General features: G+C 42.6%; 1 protein-coding gene across 2 annotated transcripts in view; it reads left to right on the forward strand.

Annotated features, from left to right (window-relative positions):
• Positions 1-21,298, forward strand: part of pdzd2 (PDZ domain containing 2) — a 185,262-nt gene that overhangs the window by 33,380 nt on the left and 130,584 nt on the right. For both annotated transcript variants that reach the window (XM_065011331.1, XM_065011332.1), the window contains exon 2: positions 14,850-15,372. In XM_065011331.1, the coding sequence (XP_064867403.1) occupies positions 14,896-15,372 (477 nt within the window). In that variant the 5' untranslated portion in view covers positions 14,850-14,895. The remainder of the gene's footprint in view (positions 1-14,849; positions 15,373-21,298) is intronic.

Genomic DNA, 21,298 nt, shown 5'->3' on the forward strand with positions numbered 1-21,298 from the left:
ATGGTTAGCAGATGTTATTGGTCACATGGTTAGCAGATGTTATTGGTCACATGGTTAGCAGATGTTAATGGTCACATGGTTAGCAGATGTTATTGGTCACATGGTTAGCAGATGTTATTGGTCACATGGTTAGCAGATGTTATTGGTCACGTGGTTAGCAGATGTTATTGGTCACATGGTTAGCAGATGTTATTGGTCACATGGTTAGCAGATGTTATTGGTCACATACACATGGTTAGCAGATGTTATTGGTCACTTGCACATGGTTAGCAGATGTTATTGGTCACATACACATGGTTAGCAGATGTTAATGGTCACATACACATGGTTAGCAGATGTTATTGGTCATATACACATGGTTAGCAGATGTTATTGGTCACATACACATGGTTAGCAGATGTTATTGGTCACATACACATGGTTAGCAGATGTTAATGGTCACATACACATGGTTAGCAGATGTTATTGGTCACATGGTTAGCAGATGTTATTGGTCACATGGTTAGTAGATGTTATTGGTCACATACACATGGTTAGTAGATGTTATTGGTCACGTGGTTAGCAGATGTTATTGGTCACATTGTTAGCAGATGTTATTGGTCACATGGTTAGCAGATGTTAATGGTCACATGGTTAGCAGATGTTATTGGTCACATGGTTAGCAGATGTTATTGGTCACGTGGTTAGCAGATGTTATTGGTCACATGGTTAGCAGATGTTATTGGTCACGTGGTTAGCAGATGTTATTGGTCACATGGTTAGCAGATGTTATTGGTCACATACACATGGTTAGCAGATGTTATTGGTCACATACACATGGTTAGCAGATGTTATTGGTCACATGGTTAGCAGATGTTAACGGTCACATGGTTAGCAGATGTTATTGGTCACATGGTTAGCAGATGTTATTGGTCACATGGTTAGCAGATGTTAATGGTCACATGGTTAGCAGATGTTATTGGTCACATGGTTAGCAGATGTTATTGGTCACATGGTTAGCAGATGTTATTGGTCACGTGGTTAGCAGATGTTATTGGTCACATGGTTAGCAGATGTTATTGGTCACATGGTTAGCAGATGTTATTGGTCACATACACATGGTTAGCAGATGTTATTGGTCACTTGCACATGGTTAGCAGATGTTATTGGTCACATACACATGGTTAGCAGATGTTAATGGTCACATACACATGGTTAGCAGATGTTATTGGTCATATACACATGGTTAGCAGATGTTATTGGTCACATACACATGGTTAGCAGATGTTATTGGTCACATACACATGGTTAGCAGATGTTAATGGTCACATACACATGGTTAGCAGATGTTATTGGTCACATGGTTAGCAGATGTTATTGGTCACATGGTTAGTAGATGTTATTGGTCACATACACATGGTTAGTAGATGTTATTGGTCACGTGGTTAGCAGATGTCATTGGTCACATTGTTAGCAGATGTTATTGGTCACATGGTTAGCAGATGTTATTGGTCACGTGGTTAGCAGATGTTATTGGTCACATGGTTAGCAGATGTTAATGGTCACATACACATGGTTGGCAGATGTTATTGGTCACGTGGTTAGCAGATGTTATTGGTCACATACACATGGTTAGCAGATGTTAATGGTTACATGGTTAGCAGATGTTATTGGCCACATGGTTAGCAGATGTTAATGGTCACATGGTTAGCAGATGTTAATGGTCACATGGTTAGCAGATGTTAATGGTTACATGGTTAGCAGATGTTAATGGTCACATGGTTAGCAGATGTTAATGGTCACATACACATGGTTAGCAGATGTTATTGGTCACATGGTTAGCAGATGTTAATGGTCACATATACATGGTTAGCAGATGTTATTGGTCACATACACATGGTTAGTAGATGTTATTGGTCACATACACATGGTTAGTAGATGTTATTGGTCACGTGGTTAGCAGATGTTATTGGTCACATTGTTAGCAGATGTTATTGGTCACATGGTTAGCAGATGTTAATGGTCACATGGTTAGCAGATGTTATTGGTCACATGGTTAGCAGATGTTATTGGTCACGTGGTTAGCAGATGTTATTGGTCACATGGTTAGCAGATGTTATTGGTCACGTGGTTAGCAGATGTTATTGGTCACATGGTTAGCAGATGTTATTGGTCACATACACATGGTTAGCAGATGTTATTGGTCACATACACATGGTTAGCAGATGTTATTGGTCACATGGTTAGCAGATGTTAACGGTCACATGGTTAGCAGATGTTATTGGTCACATGGTTAGCAGATGTTATTGGTCACATGGTTAGCAGATGTTAATGGTCACATGGTTAGCAGATGTTATTGGTCACATGGTTAGCAGATGTTATTGGTCACATGGTTAGCAGATGTTATTGGTCACGTGGTTAGCAGATGTTATTGGTCACATGGTTAGCAGATGTTATTGGTCACATGGTTAGCAGATGTTATTGGTCACATACACATGGTTAGCAGATGTTATTGGTCACTTGCACATGGTTAGCAGATGTTATTGGTCACATACACATGGTTAGCAGATGTTAATGGTCACATACACATGGTTAGCAGATGTTATTGGTCATATACACATGGTTAGCAGATGTTATTGGTCACATACACATGGTTAGCAGATGTTATTGGTCACATACACATGGTTAGCAGATGTTAATGGTCACATACACATGGTTAGCAGATGTTATTGGTCACATGGTTAGCAGATGTTATTGGTCACATGGTTAGTAGATGTTATTGGTCACATACACATGGTTAGTAGATGTTATTGGTCACGTGGTTAGCAGATGTCATTGGTCACATTGTTAGCAGATGTTATTGGTCACATGGTTAGCAGATGTTATTGGTCACGTGGTTAGCAGATGTTATTGGTCACATGGTTAGCAGATGTTAATGGTCACATACACATGGTTGGCAGATGTTATTGGTCACGTGGTTAGCAGATGTTATTGGTCACATACACATGGTTAGCAGATGTTAATGGTTACATGGTTAGCAGATGTTATTGGCCACATGGTTAGCAGATGTTAATGGTCACATGGTTAGCAGATGTTAATGGTCACATGGTTAGCAGATGTTAATGGTTACATGGTTAGCAGATGTTAATGGTCACATGGTTAGCAGATGTTAATGGTCACATACACATGGTTAGCAGATGTTATTGGTCACATGGTTAGCAGATGTTAATGGTCACATATACATGGTTAGCAGATGTTATTGGTCACATACACATGGTTAGCAGATGTTAATGGTCACATACACATGGTTAGCAGATGTTAATGGTCACATGGTTAGCAGATGTTAATGGTCACATACACATGGTTAGCAGATGTTATTGGTCACATGGTTAGCAGATGTTAATGGTCACATGGTTAGCAGATGTTATTGGTCACGTGGTTAGCAGATGTTATTGGTCACATATACATGGTTAGCAGATGTTATTGGTCACATGGTTAGTAGATGTTAATGGTCACATATACATGGTTAGCAGATGTTATTGGTCACATACACATGGTTAGCAGATGTTATTGGTCACATACACATGGTTAGCAGATGTTAATGGTCACATACACATGGTTAGCAGATGTTATTGGTCACATGGTTAGCAGATGTTAATGGTCACATATACATGGTTAGCAGATGTTATTGGTCACATGGTTAGCAGATGTTAATGGTCACATGGTTAGCAGATGTTAATGGTTACATGGTTAGCAGATGTTAATGGTCACATGGTTAGCAGATGTTAATGGTCACATACACATGGTTAGCAGATGTTATTGGTCACGTGGTTAGCAGATGTTATTGGTCACATGGTTAGCAGATGTTATTGGTCACATACACATGGTTAGCAGATGTTAATGGTCACATACACATGGTTGGCCGATGTTATTGGTCACGTGGTTAGCAGATGTTATTGGTCACATACACATGGTTAGCAGATGTTAATGGTTACATGGTTAGCAGATGTTATTGGCCACATGGTTAGCAGATGTTAATGGTCACATGGTTAGCAGATGTTAATGGTCACATGGTTAGCAGATGTTAATGGTTACATGGTTAGCAGATGTTAATGGTCACATGGTTAGCAGATGTTAATGGTCACATACACATGGTTAGCAGATGTTATTGGTCACATGGTTAGCAGATGTTAATGGTCACATATACATGGTTAGCAGATGTTATTGGTCACATACACATGGTTAGCAGATGTTAATGGTCACATACACATGGTTAGCAGATGTTAATGGTCACATGGTTAGCAGATGTTAATGGTCACATACACATGGTTAGCAGATGTTATTGGTCACATGGTTAGCAGATGTTAATGGTCACATGGTTAGCAGATGTTATTGGTCACGTGGTTAGCAGATGTTATTGGTCACATATACATGGTTAGCAGATGTTATTGGTCACATGGTTAGTAGATGTTAATGGTCACATATACATGGTTAGCAGATGTTATTGGTCACATACACATGGTTAGCAGATGTTATTGGTCACATACACATGGTTAGCAGATGTTAATGGTCACATACACATGGTTAGCAGATGTTATTGGTCACATGGTTAGCAGATGTTAATGGTCACATATACATGGTTAGCAGATGTTATTGGTCACATGGTTAGCAGATGTTAATGGTCACATGGTTAGCAGATGTTAATGGTTACATGGTTAGCAGATGTTAATGGTCACATGGTTAGCAGATGTTAATGGTCACATACACATGGTTAGCAGATGTTATTGGTCACATGGTTAGCAGATGTTAATGGTCACATATACATGGTTAGCAGATGTTATTGGTCACATACACATGGTTAGCAGATGTTACTGGTCACATACACATGGTTAGCAGATGTTATTGGTCACATACACGTGGTTAGCAGATGTTATTGGTCACATGGTTAGCAGATGTTATTGGTCACATACACATGGTTAGCAGATGTTATTGGTCACATACACATGGTTAGCAGATGTTATTGGTCACATACACATGGTTAACAGATGTTATTGGTCACATGGTTAGCAGATGTTATTGGTCACATACACATGGTTAGCAGATGTTATTGGTCACATACACATGGTTAGCAGATGTTATTGGTCACATGGTTAGTAGATGTTATTGGTCACATGGTTAACAGATGTTATTGGTCACATACACATGGTTAACAGATGTTATTGGTTACATACACATGGTTAACAGATGTTATTGGTCACATGGTTAGCAGATGTTATTGGTCACATACACGTGGTTAGCAGATGTTATTGGTCACATACACATGGTTAGCAGATGCTATTGGTCACATACACATGGTTAGCAGATGTTATTGGTCACATACACATGGTTAGTAGATGTTATTGGTCACATGGTTAACAGATGTTATTGGTCACATACACATGGTTAACAGATGTTATTGGTCACATCCACATGGTTAACAGATGTTATTGGTCACATGGTTAGCAGATGTTATTGGTCACATACACGTGGTTAGCAGATGTTATTGGTCACATACACATGGTTAGCAGATGTTATTGGTCACATATACATGGTTAGCAGATGTTATTGGTCACATGGTTAGCAGATGTTATTGGTCACATGGTTAGCAGATGTTAATGGTCACATACACATGGTTAGCAGATGTTACTGGTCACATATACATGGTTAGCAGATGTTATTCGTCACATACACATGGTTAGCAGATGTTATTGGTCACATGGTTAGCAGATGTTATTGGTCACATACACATGGTTAGTAGATGTTATTCGTCACATACACGTGGTTAGCAGATGTTATTGGTCACATACACATGGTTAGCAGATGTTATTGCGGATGTAGAGAAATGCTTGTGTTTCGAGCTCCAACAGTGCAGTAATATATTGGCTGAGCTCCTATGTCAAGTGCCGGGAAACGGTCTCCAACATCTCAGAAGAGGTAAGATCTTTTCCTTTAGCCGGTGGCTTGCAATTAGCTGGATGGCTACAGAGCCCCGAATCAGTACGAGTGGTGCGGAGCAGACCCATTTATTGGTTGTGTATGACGGCTCCTTGAAGTATGAATGTTCTGACTGTTGCTTGTCTCGGTAAATGCTGTACGGCCCACTGCAGATGTCAGATTGACCATAAAATCGGCTTTTATTTCAGAATGGTTAAGGTTTGGGATAGGGGTTTAAAACCAAAAAGAGAACAACAACAAAAAATGTGTCCACGACTGGGATGGAACACGCAACCTTCTGATCCAGAGTCATGGGACAACGTAAAACCCAAGCCATCTTGATGGTAATAACGCTCACCGCTGCCCCTAGTGGCCAGGGATAGAAATGCATTTCCCGACTTCCTCAGGACATGGACAGATGTCCAATTTTGGTAAATAGTAACTGTATTGTTAACTCATATAAATAGAGTCAGTAACTGTATTGTTAACTCATATAAATAGAGTCAGTAACTGTATTGTTAACTCGTATAAATAGAGTCAGTAACTGTATTGTTAACTCATATAAATAGAGTCAGTAACTGTATTGTTAACTCGTATAAATCGAGATAGTAACTGTATTGTTGACGTAAAGTCATTAACGTCACATGATGAGGATGTTTAATATAATGTGAAGTCATTAACGTCACATGATCAAATCAAATCAAATTTATTTATATAGCCCTTCGTACATCAGCTGATATCTCAAAGTGCTGTCCAGAAACCCAGCCTAAAACCCCAAACAGCAAGCAATGCAGGTGTAGAAGCACGGTGAGGATGTTTAATATAATGTTGAAGTCATTAACGTCACATGATGAGGATGTTTAATGTAATGTGAAGTCATTAACGTCACATGATGAGGAGATTCTCTAAATGTGTACATTCCATCTCCAAGAAGTTGTTAGGTTTAGGTTCAAGGAAGCCTCCACAATGTTCTCTCTCTCTCTCTCTCTCTCTCTCTCTCTCTCTCTCTATCTGTCTGTCTATCTCTGTCTCTCTCTCTCTCTATCTGTCTGTCTATCTCTCTGTCTGTCTCTCTCTATCTGTCTCTCTCTCTCTCTCTCTCTCTCTCTCTCTCTCTCTCTCTCTCTGTCTCTCTCTGTCTCTCTCTCTCTCTCTCTCGCTCTCTCTCTCTCTGTCTGTCTCTCTCTCTCTCTCTCTCTCTCTCTCTCTGTCTGTCTGTCTGTCTGTCTGTCTATCTCTCTCTCTCTCTACTCAATACAGTAGCTCTTTCAATAATTTCTCTCTCCATTCTGACCCTGTTGTTGAAGTCTTTTAAATATTTTTTTTCCCATATTCCCCCAAAATGGATTTTCGGAGAGACTGTCTCTGTCAAGGTTTTTCCAGCTGTTTTCAAAAGTGTTTATTTTCATGTTTATCTCTCTCCTATTTGGTATTGTTATTGGGTTTGGCCCCTCTCTCCATCCTCTGCTGTCCCAGTCGGGGATGTAAGCAAATGTTTTGTTGATGTGTTTTGCATCAGCCAGCGCTAGCTATCTGTCGAAGTCGCCAGTCAGGACATTGTCTGTACTACGCTAGAGAATAGCTGCGCGGTGGTCTTTATTTCTGCTGTGAGTCAACCTCTCAGTCACAAACTGTGAGAGACAACTGCACTCAGCCACTATTTCTTGTCTACGATGAACGAAGTCGACTTCGGGGCTGTAGTTCACTGCGTCACAAACGAGAGAAGCATTTGCTTGTTAACAACCGTAGTCGGTCACCGTGCGATCATATCTCACGAGGTGGAGGGGAAAAGACTCATCGTCAAAATGTCAATTTTGAGACGGACAAACCCAGCTGATCTTGGGACCCGAGAGATGTCTTTTGACAGCGTTCAGGTGTGTCCTCTACCCCTGTTTGTCTCCAAGGTGTGAACTTGACGAGGATCTACTCTCGGAACAAAACGTTGTATAACCAATGAATGGTAGGCGGTGGAGCGTTGTCATGGTAATACTTCAATCTTTGCGGTTTGACTTCCTGACCTCCCCGTGGCCTCTGTGTGATGTAGAGCAGACATCCAGACGAACGGTATAAAATCACGTGATACTTTTCTATTGCTCTTGTTTTGCTTGTTTATGACGACTGACTAACTTCTATAACTTTACTGACTCATTCACCTCTGGTTAGGGTTACAAGGGCTTTATAATGCTTTATAATGCATTCTAGGGCTTCGTATGGTGTTATAATGCTTCATAAGCCTTTAAGGCTTTACCCTGTAATACTAGCCAGTGTGGGTATGATCTAACTATCATTACAACCAGTGTGGGTATGATCTGTCATTACAGCCAGTGGGTATGATCTAACTATCATTACAACCAGTGTGGGTATGATCTAACTATCATTACAACCAGTGTGGGTATGATCTAACTATCATTACAACCAGTGTGGGTATGATCTAGCTGTCATTAAAACCAGTGTGGGTATGATCTAACTATCATTAAAACCAGTGTGGGTATGATCTAGCTGTCATTAAAACCAGTGTGGGTATGATCTAACTATCATTACAACCAGTGTGGGTATGATCTAACTATCATTAAAACCAGTGGGTATGATCTAACTATCATTACAACCAGTGTGGGTATGATCTGTCATTAAAGCCAGTGTGGGTATGATATAACTATCATTAAAACCAGTGGGTATGATCTAACTATCATTAAAACCAGTGTGGGTATGATCTAGCTGTCATTAAAACCAGTGTGGGTATGATCTGACTATCATTACAACCAGTGTGGGTATGATCTAACTATCATTACAACCAGTGTGGGTATGATCTGTCATTAAAGCCAGTGTGGGTATGATCTAACTATCATTAAAACCAGTGTGGGTATGATCTAACTATCATTACAACCAGTGTGGGTATGATCTAACTATCATTACAACCAGTGTGGGTATGATCTGTCATTAAAGCCAGTGTGGGTATGATCTAACTATCATTAAAACCAGTGTGGGTATGATCTAACTATCATTACAACCAGTGTGGGTATGATCTAACTATCATTACAACCAGTGTGGGTATGATCTAACTATCATTACAACCAGTGTGGGTATGATCTAACTATCATTAAAACCAGTGGGTATGATCTGTCATTACAACCAGTGTGGGTATGATCTAACTATCATTACAACCAGTGTGGGTATGATCTGACTATCATTACAACCAGTGTGGGTATGATCTAACTATCATTACAACCAGTGTGGGTATGATCTGTCATTAAAATCAGTGTGGGTATGATCTGACTATCATTACAACCAGTGTGGGTATGATCTAACTGTCATTAAAACCAGTGTGGGTATGATCTAACTATCATTACAACCAGTGTGGGTATGATCTGTCATTAAAATCAGTGTGGGTATGATCTAACTATCATTACAACCAGTGTGGGTATGATCTAACTGTCATTAAAACCAGTGTGGGTATGATCTAACTATCATTACAACCAGTGTGGGTATGATCTAACTATCATTAAAGACAGTGTGGGTATGATCTAACTATCATTACAACCAGTGTGGGTATGATCTAACTGTCATTAAAACCAGTGTGGGTATGATCTAACTTTCATTAAAACCAGTGTGGGTATGATCTGACTATCATTACAACCAGTGTGGGTATGATCTAACTGTCATTAAAACCAGTGTGGGTATGATCTAACTATCATTACAACCAGTGTGGGTATGATCTAACTATCATTAAAACCAGTGGGTATGATCTAACTATCATTAAAACCAGTGTGGGTATGATCTAACTATAATTAAAACCAGTGTGGGTATGATCTAACTATCATTAAAACCAGTGGGTATGATCTAACTATCATTAAAACCAGTGTGGGTATGATCTAGCTGTCATTAAAACCAGTGTGGGTATGATCTAACTATCATTAAAACCAGTGTGGGTTTGATCTAGCTGTCATTAAAGCCAGTGTGGGTATGATCTAACTATCATTACAGCCAGTGTGGGTATGATCTGACTATCATTACAACCAGTGTGGGTATGATCTAGCTGTCATTAAAACCAGTGTGGGTATGATCTAACTATCATTAAAGCCAGTGGGTATGATCCAACTATCATTACAGCCAGTGTGGGTATGATCTGACTATCATTACAACCAGTGTGGGTATGATCTAACTATCATTACAACCAGTGTGGGTATGATCTAACTGTCATTAAAACCAGTGTGGGTATGATCTAACTTTCATTAAAACCAGTGTGGGTATGATCTGACTATCATTACAACCAGTGTGGGTATGATCTAACTATCATTACAACCAGTGTGGGTATGATCTAACTATCATTAAAACCAGTGGGTATGATCTAACTATCATTAAAACCAATGTGGGTATGATCTAGCTGTCATTAAAACCAGTGGGTATGATCTAACTATCATTAAAACCAGTGTGGGTATGATCTAGCTGTCATTAAAACCAGTGTGGGTATGATCTAGCTGTCATTAAAACCAGTGGGTATGATCTAACTATCATTAAAACCAGTGTGGGTATGATCTAACTATCATTAAAACCAGTGTGGGTATGATCTAGCTGTCATTAAAACCAGTGTGGGTATGATCTAACTATCATTAAAACCAGTGGGTATGATCTAACTATCATTAAAGCCAGTGGGTATGATCTAACTATCATTACAGCCAGTGTGGGTATGATCTGACTATCATTACAACCAGTGTGGATATGATCTGTCATTAAAGCCAGTGTGGGTATGATCTAACTATCATTAAAACCAGTGGGTATGATCTAACTATCATTAAAACCAGTGTGGGTATGATCTAGCTGTCATTAAAACCAGTGTGGGTATGATCTAACTATCATTAAAGCCAGTGGGTATGATCTAACTATCATTACAGCCAGTGTGGGTATGATCTGACTATCATTACAACCAGTGTGGGTATGATCTAACTATCATTACAGCCAGTGTGGGTATGATCTAACTATCATTACAACCAGTGTGGGTATGATCTAACTATCATTACAACCAGTGTGGGTATGATCTGTCATTAAAGCCAGTGTGGGTATGATCTAACTATTATTAAAACCAGTGTGGGTATGATCTAACTATCATTACAACCAGTGTGGGTATGATCTAACTATCATTACAACCAGTGTGAGTATGATCTAACTATCATTACAACCAGTGTGGGTATGATCTAACTATCATTAAAACCAGTGGGTATGATCTGTCATTACAACCAGTGTGGGTATGATCTAACTATCATTACAACCAGTGTGGGTATGATCTGACTATCATTACAACCAGTGTGGGTATGATCTAACTATCATTACAACCAGTGTGGGTATGATCTGTCATTAAAATCAGTGTGGGTATGAACTGACTATCATTACAACCAGTGTGGGTATGATCTAACTGTCATTAAAACCAGTGTGGGTATGATCTAACTGTCATTAAAACCAGTGTGGGTATGATCTAACTGTCATTAAAACCAGTGTGGGTATGATCTAACTATCATTACAACCAGTGTGGGTATGATCTAACTATCATTACAACCAGTGTGGGTATGATCTAACTGTCATTAAAACCAGTGTGGGTATGATCTAACTGTCATTAAAACCAGTGTGGGTATGATCTAACTATCATTACAACCAGTGTGGGTATGATCTAACTATCATTACAGCCAGTGTGGGTATGATCTAACTATCATTAAAACCAGTGTGGGTATGATATGTCATTAAAACCAGTGTGGGTATGATCTGACTATCATTACAACCAGTGTGGGTATGATCTAACTATCATTAAAACCAGTGTGGGTATGATCTAACTATCATTAAAGCCAGTGGGTATGATCTAACTATCATTAAAACCAGTGTGGGTATGATCTAATTATCATTAAAACCAGTGTGGGTATGATCTGACTATCATTACAACCAGTGTGGGTATGATCTAACTATCATTACAGCCAGTGTGGGTATGATCTAACTATCATTAAAACCAGTGTGGGTATGATCTAACTATCATTAAAACCAGTGTGGGTATGATCTAACTATCATTACAACCAGTGTGGGTATGATCTAACTATCATTACAACCAGTGTGGGTATGATCTAACTATCATTAAAGACAGTGTGGGTATGATCTAACTATCATTACAACCAGTGTGGGTATGATCTAACTGTCATTAAAACCAGTGTGGGTATGATCTAACTTTCATTAAAACCAGTGTGGGTATGATCTAACTATCATTACAACCAGTGTGGGTATGATCTAACTATCATTACAACCAGTGTGGGTATGATCTAACTATCATTAAAACCAGTGGGTATGATCTGTCATTACAACCAGTGTGGGTATGATCTAACTATCATTACAACCAGTGTGGGTATGATCTGTCATTAAAGCCAGTGTGGGTATGATCTAACTATCATTACAACCAGTGTGGGTATGATCTAACTATCATTACAACCAGTGTGGGTATGATCTAACTATCATTAAAGACAGTGTGGGTATGATCTAACTATCATTACAACCAGTGTGGGTATGATCTAACTGTCATTAAAACCAGTGTGGGTATGATCTAACTTTCATTAAAACCAGTGTGGGTATGATCTAACTATCATTACAACCAGTGTGGGTATGATCTAACTATCATTACAACCAGTGTGGGTATGATCTAACTATCATTAAAACCAGTGGGTATGATCTGTCATTACAACCAGTGTGGGTATGATCTAACTATCATTACAACCAGTGTGGGTATGATCTGTCATTAAAGCCAGTGTGGGTATGATCTAACTATCATTACAACCAGTGTGGGTATGATCTAACTATCATTACAACCAGTGTGGGTATGATCTAACTATCATTACAACCAGTGTGGGTATGATCTAACTATCATTAAAACCAGTGTGGGTATGATCTAACTATCATTACAACCAGTGTGGGTATGATCTAACTATCATTACAACCAGTGTGGGTATGATCTAACTATCATTAAAACCAGTGTGGGTATGATCTAACTATCATTAAAACCAGTGTGGGTATGATCTAACTATCATTAAAACCAGTGTGGGTATGATTGTGATTTTAACTATAATTTTCCTCCGTAGTTATGTTGTGTACTTGGATTGGGGAAATTGGCTATGGTTGCCCTATGTCTATGCCTTGGCCGATCAGCAAGAATACTCTACACATTCATTAGCTCAGAGCAAGCTATGCTCCGCTGTACAGTAAACCCTACCTTGTTTAGGGTTTGTTTTGGGGCCTAGCTCCTATTTTCTCTAACCTGTATACCAGAAACACACCTGGAAAAGCAGTTGGAGCTTTGAGGAAGAGAATTACAGACCTGTCATTACCCATTATCATACGATGTAGTAAACCGCACAAGTCCCTGATCTGGTTAATGTGTAACTGGAATAAAGACACGCACACGGACACTCACACACACACACGCACGCACGCACGCACACACACACACACACACACACACGCACACACATGCACGCACACACACACACACACGGACACACACACACACGGACACACACACACGGACACACACACACACGGACACTCACACACACACGCACGCACACGCACGCACACACACACGCACGCACACACACACGCACACACATGCACGCACACACACACACACACACGGACACACACACACACGGACACACACACACACGGACGCACACGCACGCACACGCACGCACACACACACACGGACACACACACACACGGACACACACACACGCACACACACGGACACACACGCGCACACACACACACACGGACACACACGCACACACACGGACACACACGGACACACACGCACGCACACGCACATCAAGTGCACCTACTGCCAACAGGGTTTCTGAATCAAGTGCAGCTACCACCAACAGGGCTTTCTGAATCAAGTGCAGCTACCACCAACAGTAGAACACTAAATAAATGAGCACAAGCCTTTATGCCTTTATCATTGGCTTTTCTAAAGAAATGTTTGGTGATTGACTAGGAAGGCCTTGATCCACCGGTTGATGGCCACTGGTTTATTGTGTTCCACTCAGACGATAATGACATACATAATGTCACTGAAATGGCTTGGAAACTGAAATAATATGCAGTCAGAGATTTCAGAGCTGTATCAAGATAGCTGGAAGGGTAACAGGATGATTTACACTGTTAATATGCTTCTCACTTATTCTGACATCTCCTCTCCTCCTCCTCTCTTCCTCCATCTCCTGTCCTCTTCCTCTCTTCCTCCTCTACATCTCCCCTCCTCCTCCTCTCCTCCTCCATCTCCTGTCATCTTCCTCTCTTCCTCCTCTACATCTCCCCTCCTCCTCCTCTCCTCCATCTCCTGTCCTTCTCCTCTCTTCCTCCTCTACATCTCCCCTCCTCCTCCTCTCCTCCTCCATCTCCTGTCCTCTTCCTCTCTTCATCCTCTACATCTCCTCTACTCCTCCTCTCCATCTCCCCTCCTCCTCCTCTCCTTCTCCCTACATCTCCTCTCCTTCTTCCTACATCTCTCCTCCTCCTCTCCATCTCCTCTCCTCCTCCATCTCCTGTCCTCCTCCTCTCTTCCTCCTCTACATCTCCCCTCCTCCTCCTCTCCTCCTCCATCTCCTGTCCTCCTCCTCTTCATCTCCTGTTCTCCTCCTCTCCATCTCCTCCTCTCCATCTCCCCTCCTCCTCCCTCCTCTCCATCTCCTCTCCTTCTCCCTACATCTCTCATCCTCCTCTTCATCTCCTCTCCTCCTCCATCTCCTGTCCTCCTCCTCTCCTCCATCTCCTGTCCTCCTCCTCTCCTCCATCTCCTCTCCTCCTCCTCTCCTTCTCCCTACATCTTCTCTCCTCCTCCATCTCCTGTCCTCCTCCTCTCCTCTCCTCTACAGTTACCTGGCTGACCAGTGCTGGAATGGCGGCTGCATCTACCTGATCATGCTCCGGAGGATCAAACGCAAAGCCCCTCTCCCTCCATGCAATGGAAACAGCAAAGTTACCAACAGTGGTGGCTCCGCCCACTCCCTGGACGACCTGAGCGGCATCTCCTCCGAGCCTCCCAGCAACCTGCTGACGCAGAACGGTGATGGCAAACGTTCACGAAAGTTCGGCGTCATCTCCCGGTCGTCGTTAAATCGTGATAGTACGGACGGTAGCTGTGACGATGGCGGCAGGGAGACGCTGGAGAATGGTTACCACGGCTACAGAGGATCCACGGTATCCATGGAGATGGAGGTCACGCCCCCTGAGGGGAGACCAGGAAGGAAGGATGAGGGGCCCATGACTGTCCTGCCGCCTCTAGCGATCCCCCGTAACCTGCTGAACAGTGGAGGGACCGCCACCCTGCCGAACCGCTCCCACAGGGGACTGTCAGAACACAAGACAGAGTCATTCAGCAGTGATACCTCCAGTCAGGTAAGACAGACAGTCTCTAAGCAGTGATACCTCCTGTCAGGTAAGACAGACAGCCATTCAGCAGTGATACCTCCTGTCAGGTAAGACAGACAGTCATTCAGCAGTGATACCTCCAGTCAGGTAAGACAGACAGTCTCTAAGCAGTGATACCTCCAGTCAGGTAAGACAGACAGTCATTCAGCAGTGATACCTCCAGTCAGGTAAGACAGACAGTCTCTAAGCAGTGATACCTCCTGTCAGGTAAGACAGACAGCCATTCAGCAGTGATACCTCCAGTCAGGTAAGACAGGCAGTCATTCAGCAGTGATACCTCCAGTCAGGTAAGACAGACAGTCTCTAAGCAGTGATACCTCCTGTCAGGTAAGACAGACAGTCTCTAAGCAGTGATACCTCCAGTCAGGTAAGACAGACAGTCTCTAAGCAGTGATACCTCCAGTCAGGTAAGACAGACAGTCTCTAAGCAGTGATACCTCCAGTCAGGTAAGACAGACAGTCATTCAGCAGTGATACCTCCAGTCAGGTAAGACAGACAGTCTCTAAGCAGTGATACCTCCTGTCAGGTAAGACAGACAGCCATTCAGCAGTGATACCTCCTGTCAGGTAAGACAGACAGTCTCTAAGCAGTGATACCTCCAGTCAGGTAAGACAGACAGTCTCTAAGCAGTGATACCTCCAGTCAGGTAAGACAGACAGTCTCTAAGCAGTGATACCTCCAGTCAGGTAAGACAGACAGTCATTCAGCAGTGATACCTCCAGTCAGGTAAGACAGACAGTCTCTAAGCAGTGATACCTCCTGTCAGGTAAGACAGACAGCCATTCAGCAGTGATACAGTCTCCTGTCAGGTAAGACAGACAGTCTCTAAGCAGTGATACCTCCAGTCAGGTAAGACAGACAGTCTCTAAGCAGTGATACCTCCAGTCAGGTAAGACAGACAGTCTCTAAGCAGTGATACCTCCAGTCAGGTAAGACAGACAGTCTCTAAGCAGTGATACCTCCAGTCAGGTTAGACAGACAGTCTCTATCAGCGAATCCTCCAATCAGGTAAGACAGAGCACTCCGTGGGTTCAACACATTGGTGAAATGGAGCTGCTTGATTTAGTCTACTCGGTACAATGGAACTATTGGAATAGTAAAAGATCACAACTCATAAGCTAAATTAAGTGCAAATTATTTGACACCTACAGCGCCTCAGGGAAGTATTCAGACCCCTTGACTTTATCCACATTATATTACATTACAGCCTCATTCTAAAATGGATTAAATCGTTTTTTCCCTGAGTTATACACCGTAATGACAAAATGAAAATGTACAAATGTATAAACAAAACAACTGTAATATTACATTTCCATAAGTATTCAGACGCTTTACTCAGTACTTTATTGAAGCACCTTTGGCAGCGATTACAGCCTCGAGTCTTCTTGAGTAATGACGCTACAAGCTTGGTACACCTGTATTTGGGGAGTTTCTCCCATTCTTCTCTGCAGATCCTCTCAGGCTCTGTCAGGTTGGATGGGGAGCGTCGCTGCACAGCTATTTTCAGGTCTCTCTAGAGATGTTCGATTGGATTCAAGTCCGGGCTCTGGCTGGCCCACTCAAGGACATTCAAAGACTTGTCATCCCGAAGCCACTCTTGTGTTGTCTTGGCTGTGTGCTTAGGGTTGTTGTTCTGTTGGAAGGTGAACCTTCGTCCCAGTCTGAGGTCCTGAGCGCTCTGGAGCAGGTTTTCATCAAGGATCTTTCTGTACTTTGCTCCGTTCATCTTTGCCTCGATCCTGACTAGTCTCTTAGTCCCTGCCACTGAAAAACATCTCCACAGCATGATGCTGCCACTACCATGCTTCACAGTGGGGATGGTGCCAGGTTTCCTCCAGACGTGACGCTTGGCATTCAGGCCAAATAATTCAATCTTGGTTTCATTAGACCAGAGAATATTGTTTCTTATGGTCTGAGAGTCTTTAGGTGCCTTTTGGCAAACTCCAAGCAGGCTGTCATGTACCTTTGACTGAGGAGTGGCTTCAATGTGTCCACTCTACGATAAAGACCTGTTTGGTGGAGTGCTGCAGATTGGAGTACTTGTCGAAAGTTCTCCCATCTCCACAGAGGAACTCTGGAGCTCTGTCAGAGTGACCATCGGGTTCTTGGTCACCTCCCTGATCAATACACTTCTCCCTTGATTGCTTAGCCTCGGCACAATCCTGTCTCAGAGCTCTATGGACAATTCCTTCGACCTCATGTCTTGGTTTTTGCTCTGACATGCACTGACAACTGTGGGACCTTGTATAGGCAGGTGTGTGCCTTTCCAAATAATGTCCAATCAATTGAACTTACCACAGGTGGACTCCAATCAAGTTGTAGAAACATCTCAAGAATGATCAATGGAACCGTTCTGCCCCCGAACAGGCAGTTAACCCACTGTTCCTAGACCAGTTAACCCACTGTTCCTAGACCAGTTAACCCACTGTTCCTAGACCAGTTAACCCACTGTTCCTAGACCAGTTAACCCACTGTTCCTAGACCAGTTAACCCACTGTTCCTAGACCAGTTAACCCACTGTTGCTAGGCCAGTTGACCCACTGTTCCAAGGCCGTCATTGAAAATAATAATTTGTTCTTAACTGACTTGCCTAGTTAAATAAAGGTCAAATTAATTTTAAAAAACGTTTAAAAAACACACACACACACACTCTGTCACTCCAACAAACACATGCACACACGCGCACACACACACACTCACTCACTCCGTCTGCTCACTCACACATAATATGCACATACATTCATACTGACTCCACACCCACTCACATAAACACTGCTGCTACTCTGTTTATCAAATATTCTGTTGTCACCTTACCCCTATACATATCTTCAGTTGAAGTCGGATGTTTACATACACTTAGGTTGGAGTCATTAAAACTCGGTTTTCAACCACTCCACAAATGTCTTGTTAACAAACTATAGTTTTGGCGAGTCGGTTAGGACATCTACTTTGTGCATGACACAAGTAATTTTTCCAACAATTGTTTACAGACAGATTATTTCACTTATAATTCATTGTATCACAATTCTAGTGGGTCAGAAGTTTACATACACTAAGTTGACTGTACCTTTAAACAGCTTGGAAAATTCCTGAAAATGATGTCATGGCTTTAGAAGCTTCTGATAGGCTAATTGACATAATTTGAGTCAATTGGAGGTGTACCTGTGGATATATTTCAAGGCCTACCTTCAAACTCTGTGCCTCTGCTTGACATCATGGGAAAATCAAAAGACCTCAGCCAAGACCTCATAAAAAGATTTGTAGATCTCCACAAGTCTGGTTCATCCTTGCGAGCAATTTCCATTGGGTTAGGGTTGCCATTGGGTTAGGGTTGGGAGAGTAGAGGACTAACCAAAGGCCTGAAGGTGCCACGTTCATTCTGTACAAACAATAGTATGCACGTATAAACACCATGGGACCACCCAGCTGTCATACCCCTCAGGAAGAAGACACGTTCTGTCTCCTAGAGATGAACGTACTTTGGTACGAAAACTGCAAATCAATCCCAGAACAGCAAAGGACCTTGTGAAGATGCTGGAGGAAACAGGTACAAAAGTATCTATATCCACAGTAAAATGAGTCCTAAATCGACATAATCTGAAAGGCCGCTCAGCAAGGAAGAAGCCACTGCTCCAAAGCCACCATAAAAATGCCAGACTACAGTTTGCAACTGCACATGGGGACAAAGATGGTACTTTTTTGGGGAAATGTCCTCTGTTCTGATGAAACAAAAATAGAACTGTTTGGCCATAATGACCATCGTTATGTTTGGAGGAAAAAGGGAGAGGCTTGCAAGCCGAAGAACACCATCCCAACCTTGAAGCACGGAGGTGGCAGCATCATGTTGTGGAGGTGCTTTGCTGCAGGAGGGATTGGTGCACTTCACAAAATAGATGGCATCATGAGGAAGGAGAATTATGTGGATATATTGAAGCAACATCTCAAGACATCAGTCAGGAAGTTAAAGATAGGTCGCAAATGGGTCTTCCAAATGGACAATGACCCCAAGCACACTTCCACAGTTGTGGCAAAATGGCTTAAGGACAACAGAGTCAAGGTATTGGAGTGGCCATCACAAAGCCCTGACCTCCATCCTATAGATAATTTGTTTGCAGAACTGAAAAAGCGTGTGCGAGCAAGGAGGCCTACAAACCTGACTTAGTTACACCAGCTCTGTCAGGAGGAATGGGCCAAAATTCACCCAACTTATTGTGGGAAGCTATTCGTCTACCGAATAGCAGCACTGTAAAAACTATTACACTCAACTGAACGACTTGATTAGTGTAGTGTTAGCTAGCTACATAGTTGTCTTTGCTGTCTTCGTATCCAAGATAATTGTGTAGTTTAGAGTGTGTAGTCTTAGAGTGATTATCTTAATTTACCGAGGTTAGCTAGCCAGCTATTTGTCGTCCTTAACGTAGGAGACACTGCTAGCTAGCCAACAGCTAGCCAACGTCTACCGAATAGAACTTCCTCACTCAACAACCCGGTCGCATTCCGCTTCGCTCCACAGGTAGTATCACATTTTCATTTCATTTCATTACAGTACAACGGTTTGATTTTTTTGATCGTAGCTAGCTACATAGCTAGCTACATAGCCGTCTTTGTATCAAAGATAATTGTGTAGTCTAGAGCGATTTTCTAGGTTAGCTAGCCAGCTATTGTCGTTCTTTTAACGCAACGTAACGTAATCAACACTGCTAGCTAGCCAGCTAGCCCCCGAATAGCAGGGAATAGCAGCACTGTAGAAGCACTGTAGAAACTATCACACTCAACGGAACGACTTGATTAGTGTAGTGTCAACAACGCAGCCACTGCCAGCTAGCCTACAAAGTCAACAACGTAGCCACTGCCAGCTAGCCTACTTCAGCAGTACTGTATCATTTTAATCATTTTAGTCAATAAGATTCTTGCTACGTAAGCTTAACTTTCTGAACATTCGAGACGTGTAGTCCACTTGTCATTCCAATCTCCTTTGCATTAGCGTAGCCTCTTCTGTAGCCTGTCAACTATGTGTCTGTCTATCCCTGTTCTCTCCTCTCTGCACAGACCATACAAACGCTCCACACCGCGTGGCCGCGGCCGCCCTAATCTGGTGGTCCCAGCGCGCACGACCCACGTGGAGTTCCAGGTCTCCGGTAGCCTCTGGAACTGCCGATCTGCGGCCAACAAGGCAGAGTTCATCTCAGCCTATGCCTCCTCCAGTCCCTCGACTTCTTGGCACTGACGGAAACATGGATCACCACAGACAACACCGCTACTCCTACTGCTCTCTTCTTCGTCCGCCCACGTGCTCTCCGCACACCCCGAGAGCTTCTGGTCAGCGGGGTGGTGGCACCGGGATCCTCATCTCTCCCAAGTGGTCATTCTCTCTTTCTCCCCTTACCCATCTGTCTATCGCCTCCTTTGAATTCCATGCTGTCACAGTTACCAGCCCTTTCAAGCTTAACATCCTTATCATTTATCGCCCTCCAGGTTCCCTCGGAGAGTTCATCAATGAGCTTGATGCCTTGATAAGCTCCTTTCCTGAGGACGGCTCACCTCTCACAGTTCTGGGCGACTTTAACCTCCCCACGTCTACCTTTGACTCATTCCTCTCTGCCTCCTTCTTTCCACTCCTCTCCTCTTTGACCTCACCCTCTCACCTCCCCCCTACTCACAAGGCAGGCAATACGCTCGACCTCATCTTTACTAGATGCTGTTCTTCCACTAACCTCATTGCAACTCCCCTCCAAGTCTCCGACCACTACCTTGTATCCTTTTCCCTCTCGCTCTCATCCAACACTTCCCACACCGTCCCAACCTTCGCTCTCTCTCCCCCGCTACTCTCTCCTCTTCCATCCTATCATCTCTTCCCTCTGCTCAAACCTTCTCCAACCTATCTCCTGATTC

The sequence above is a fragment of the Oncorhynchus nerka genome, linkage group LG27, assembly GCF_034236695.1.
Source record: "Oncorhynchus nerka isolate Pitt River linkage group LG27, Oner_Uvic_2.0, whole genome shotgun sequence".
Lineage (NCBI taxonomy): Eukaryota > Metazoa > Chordata > Actinopteri > Salmoniformes > Salmonidae > Oncorhynchus > Oncorhynchus nerka.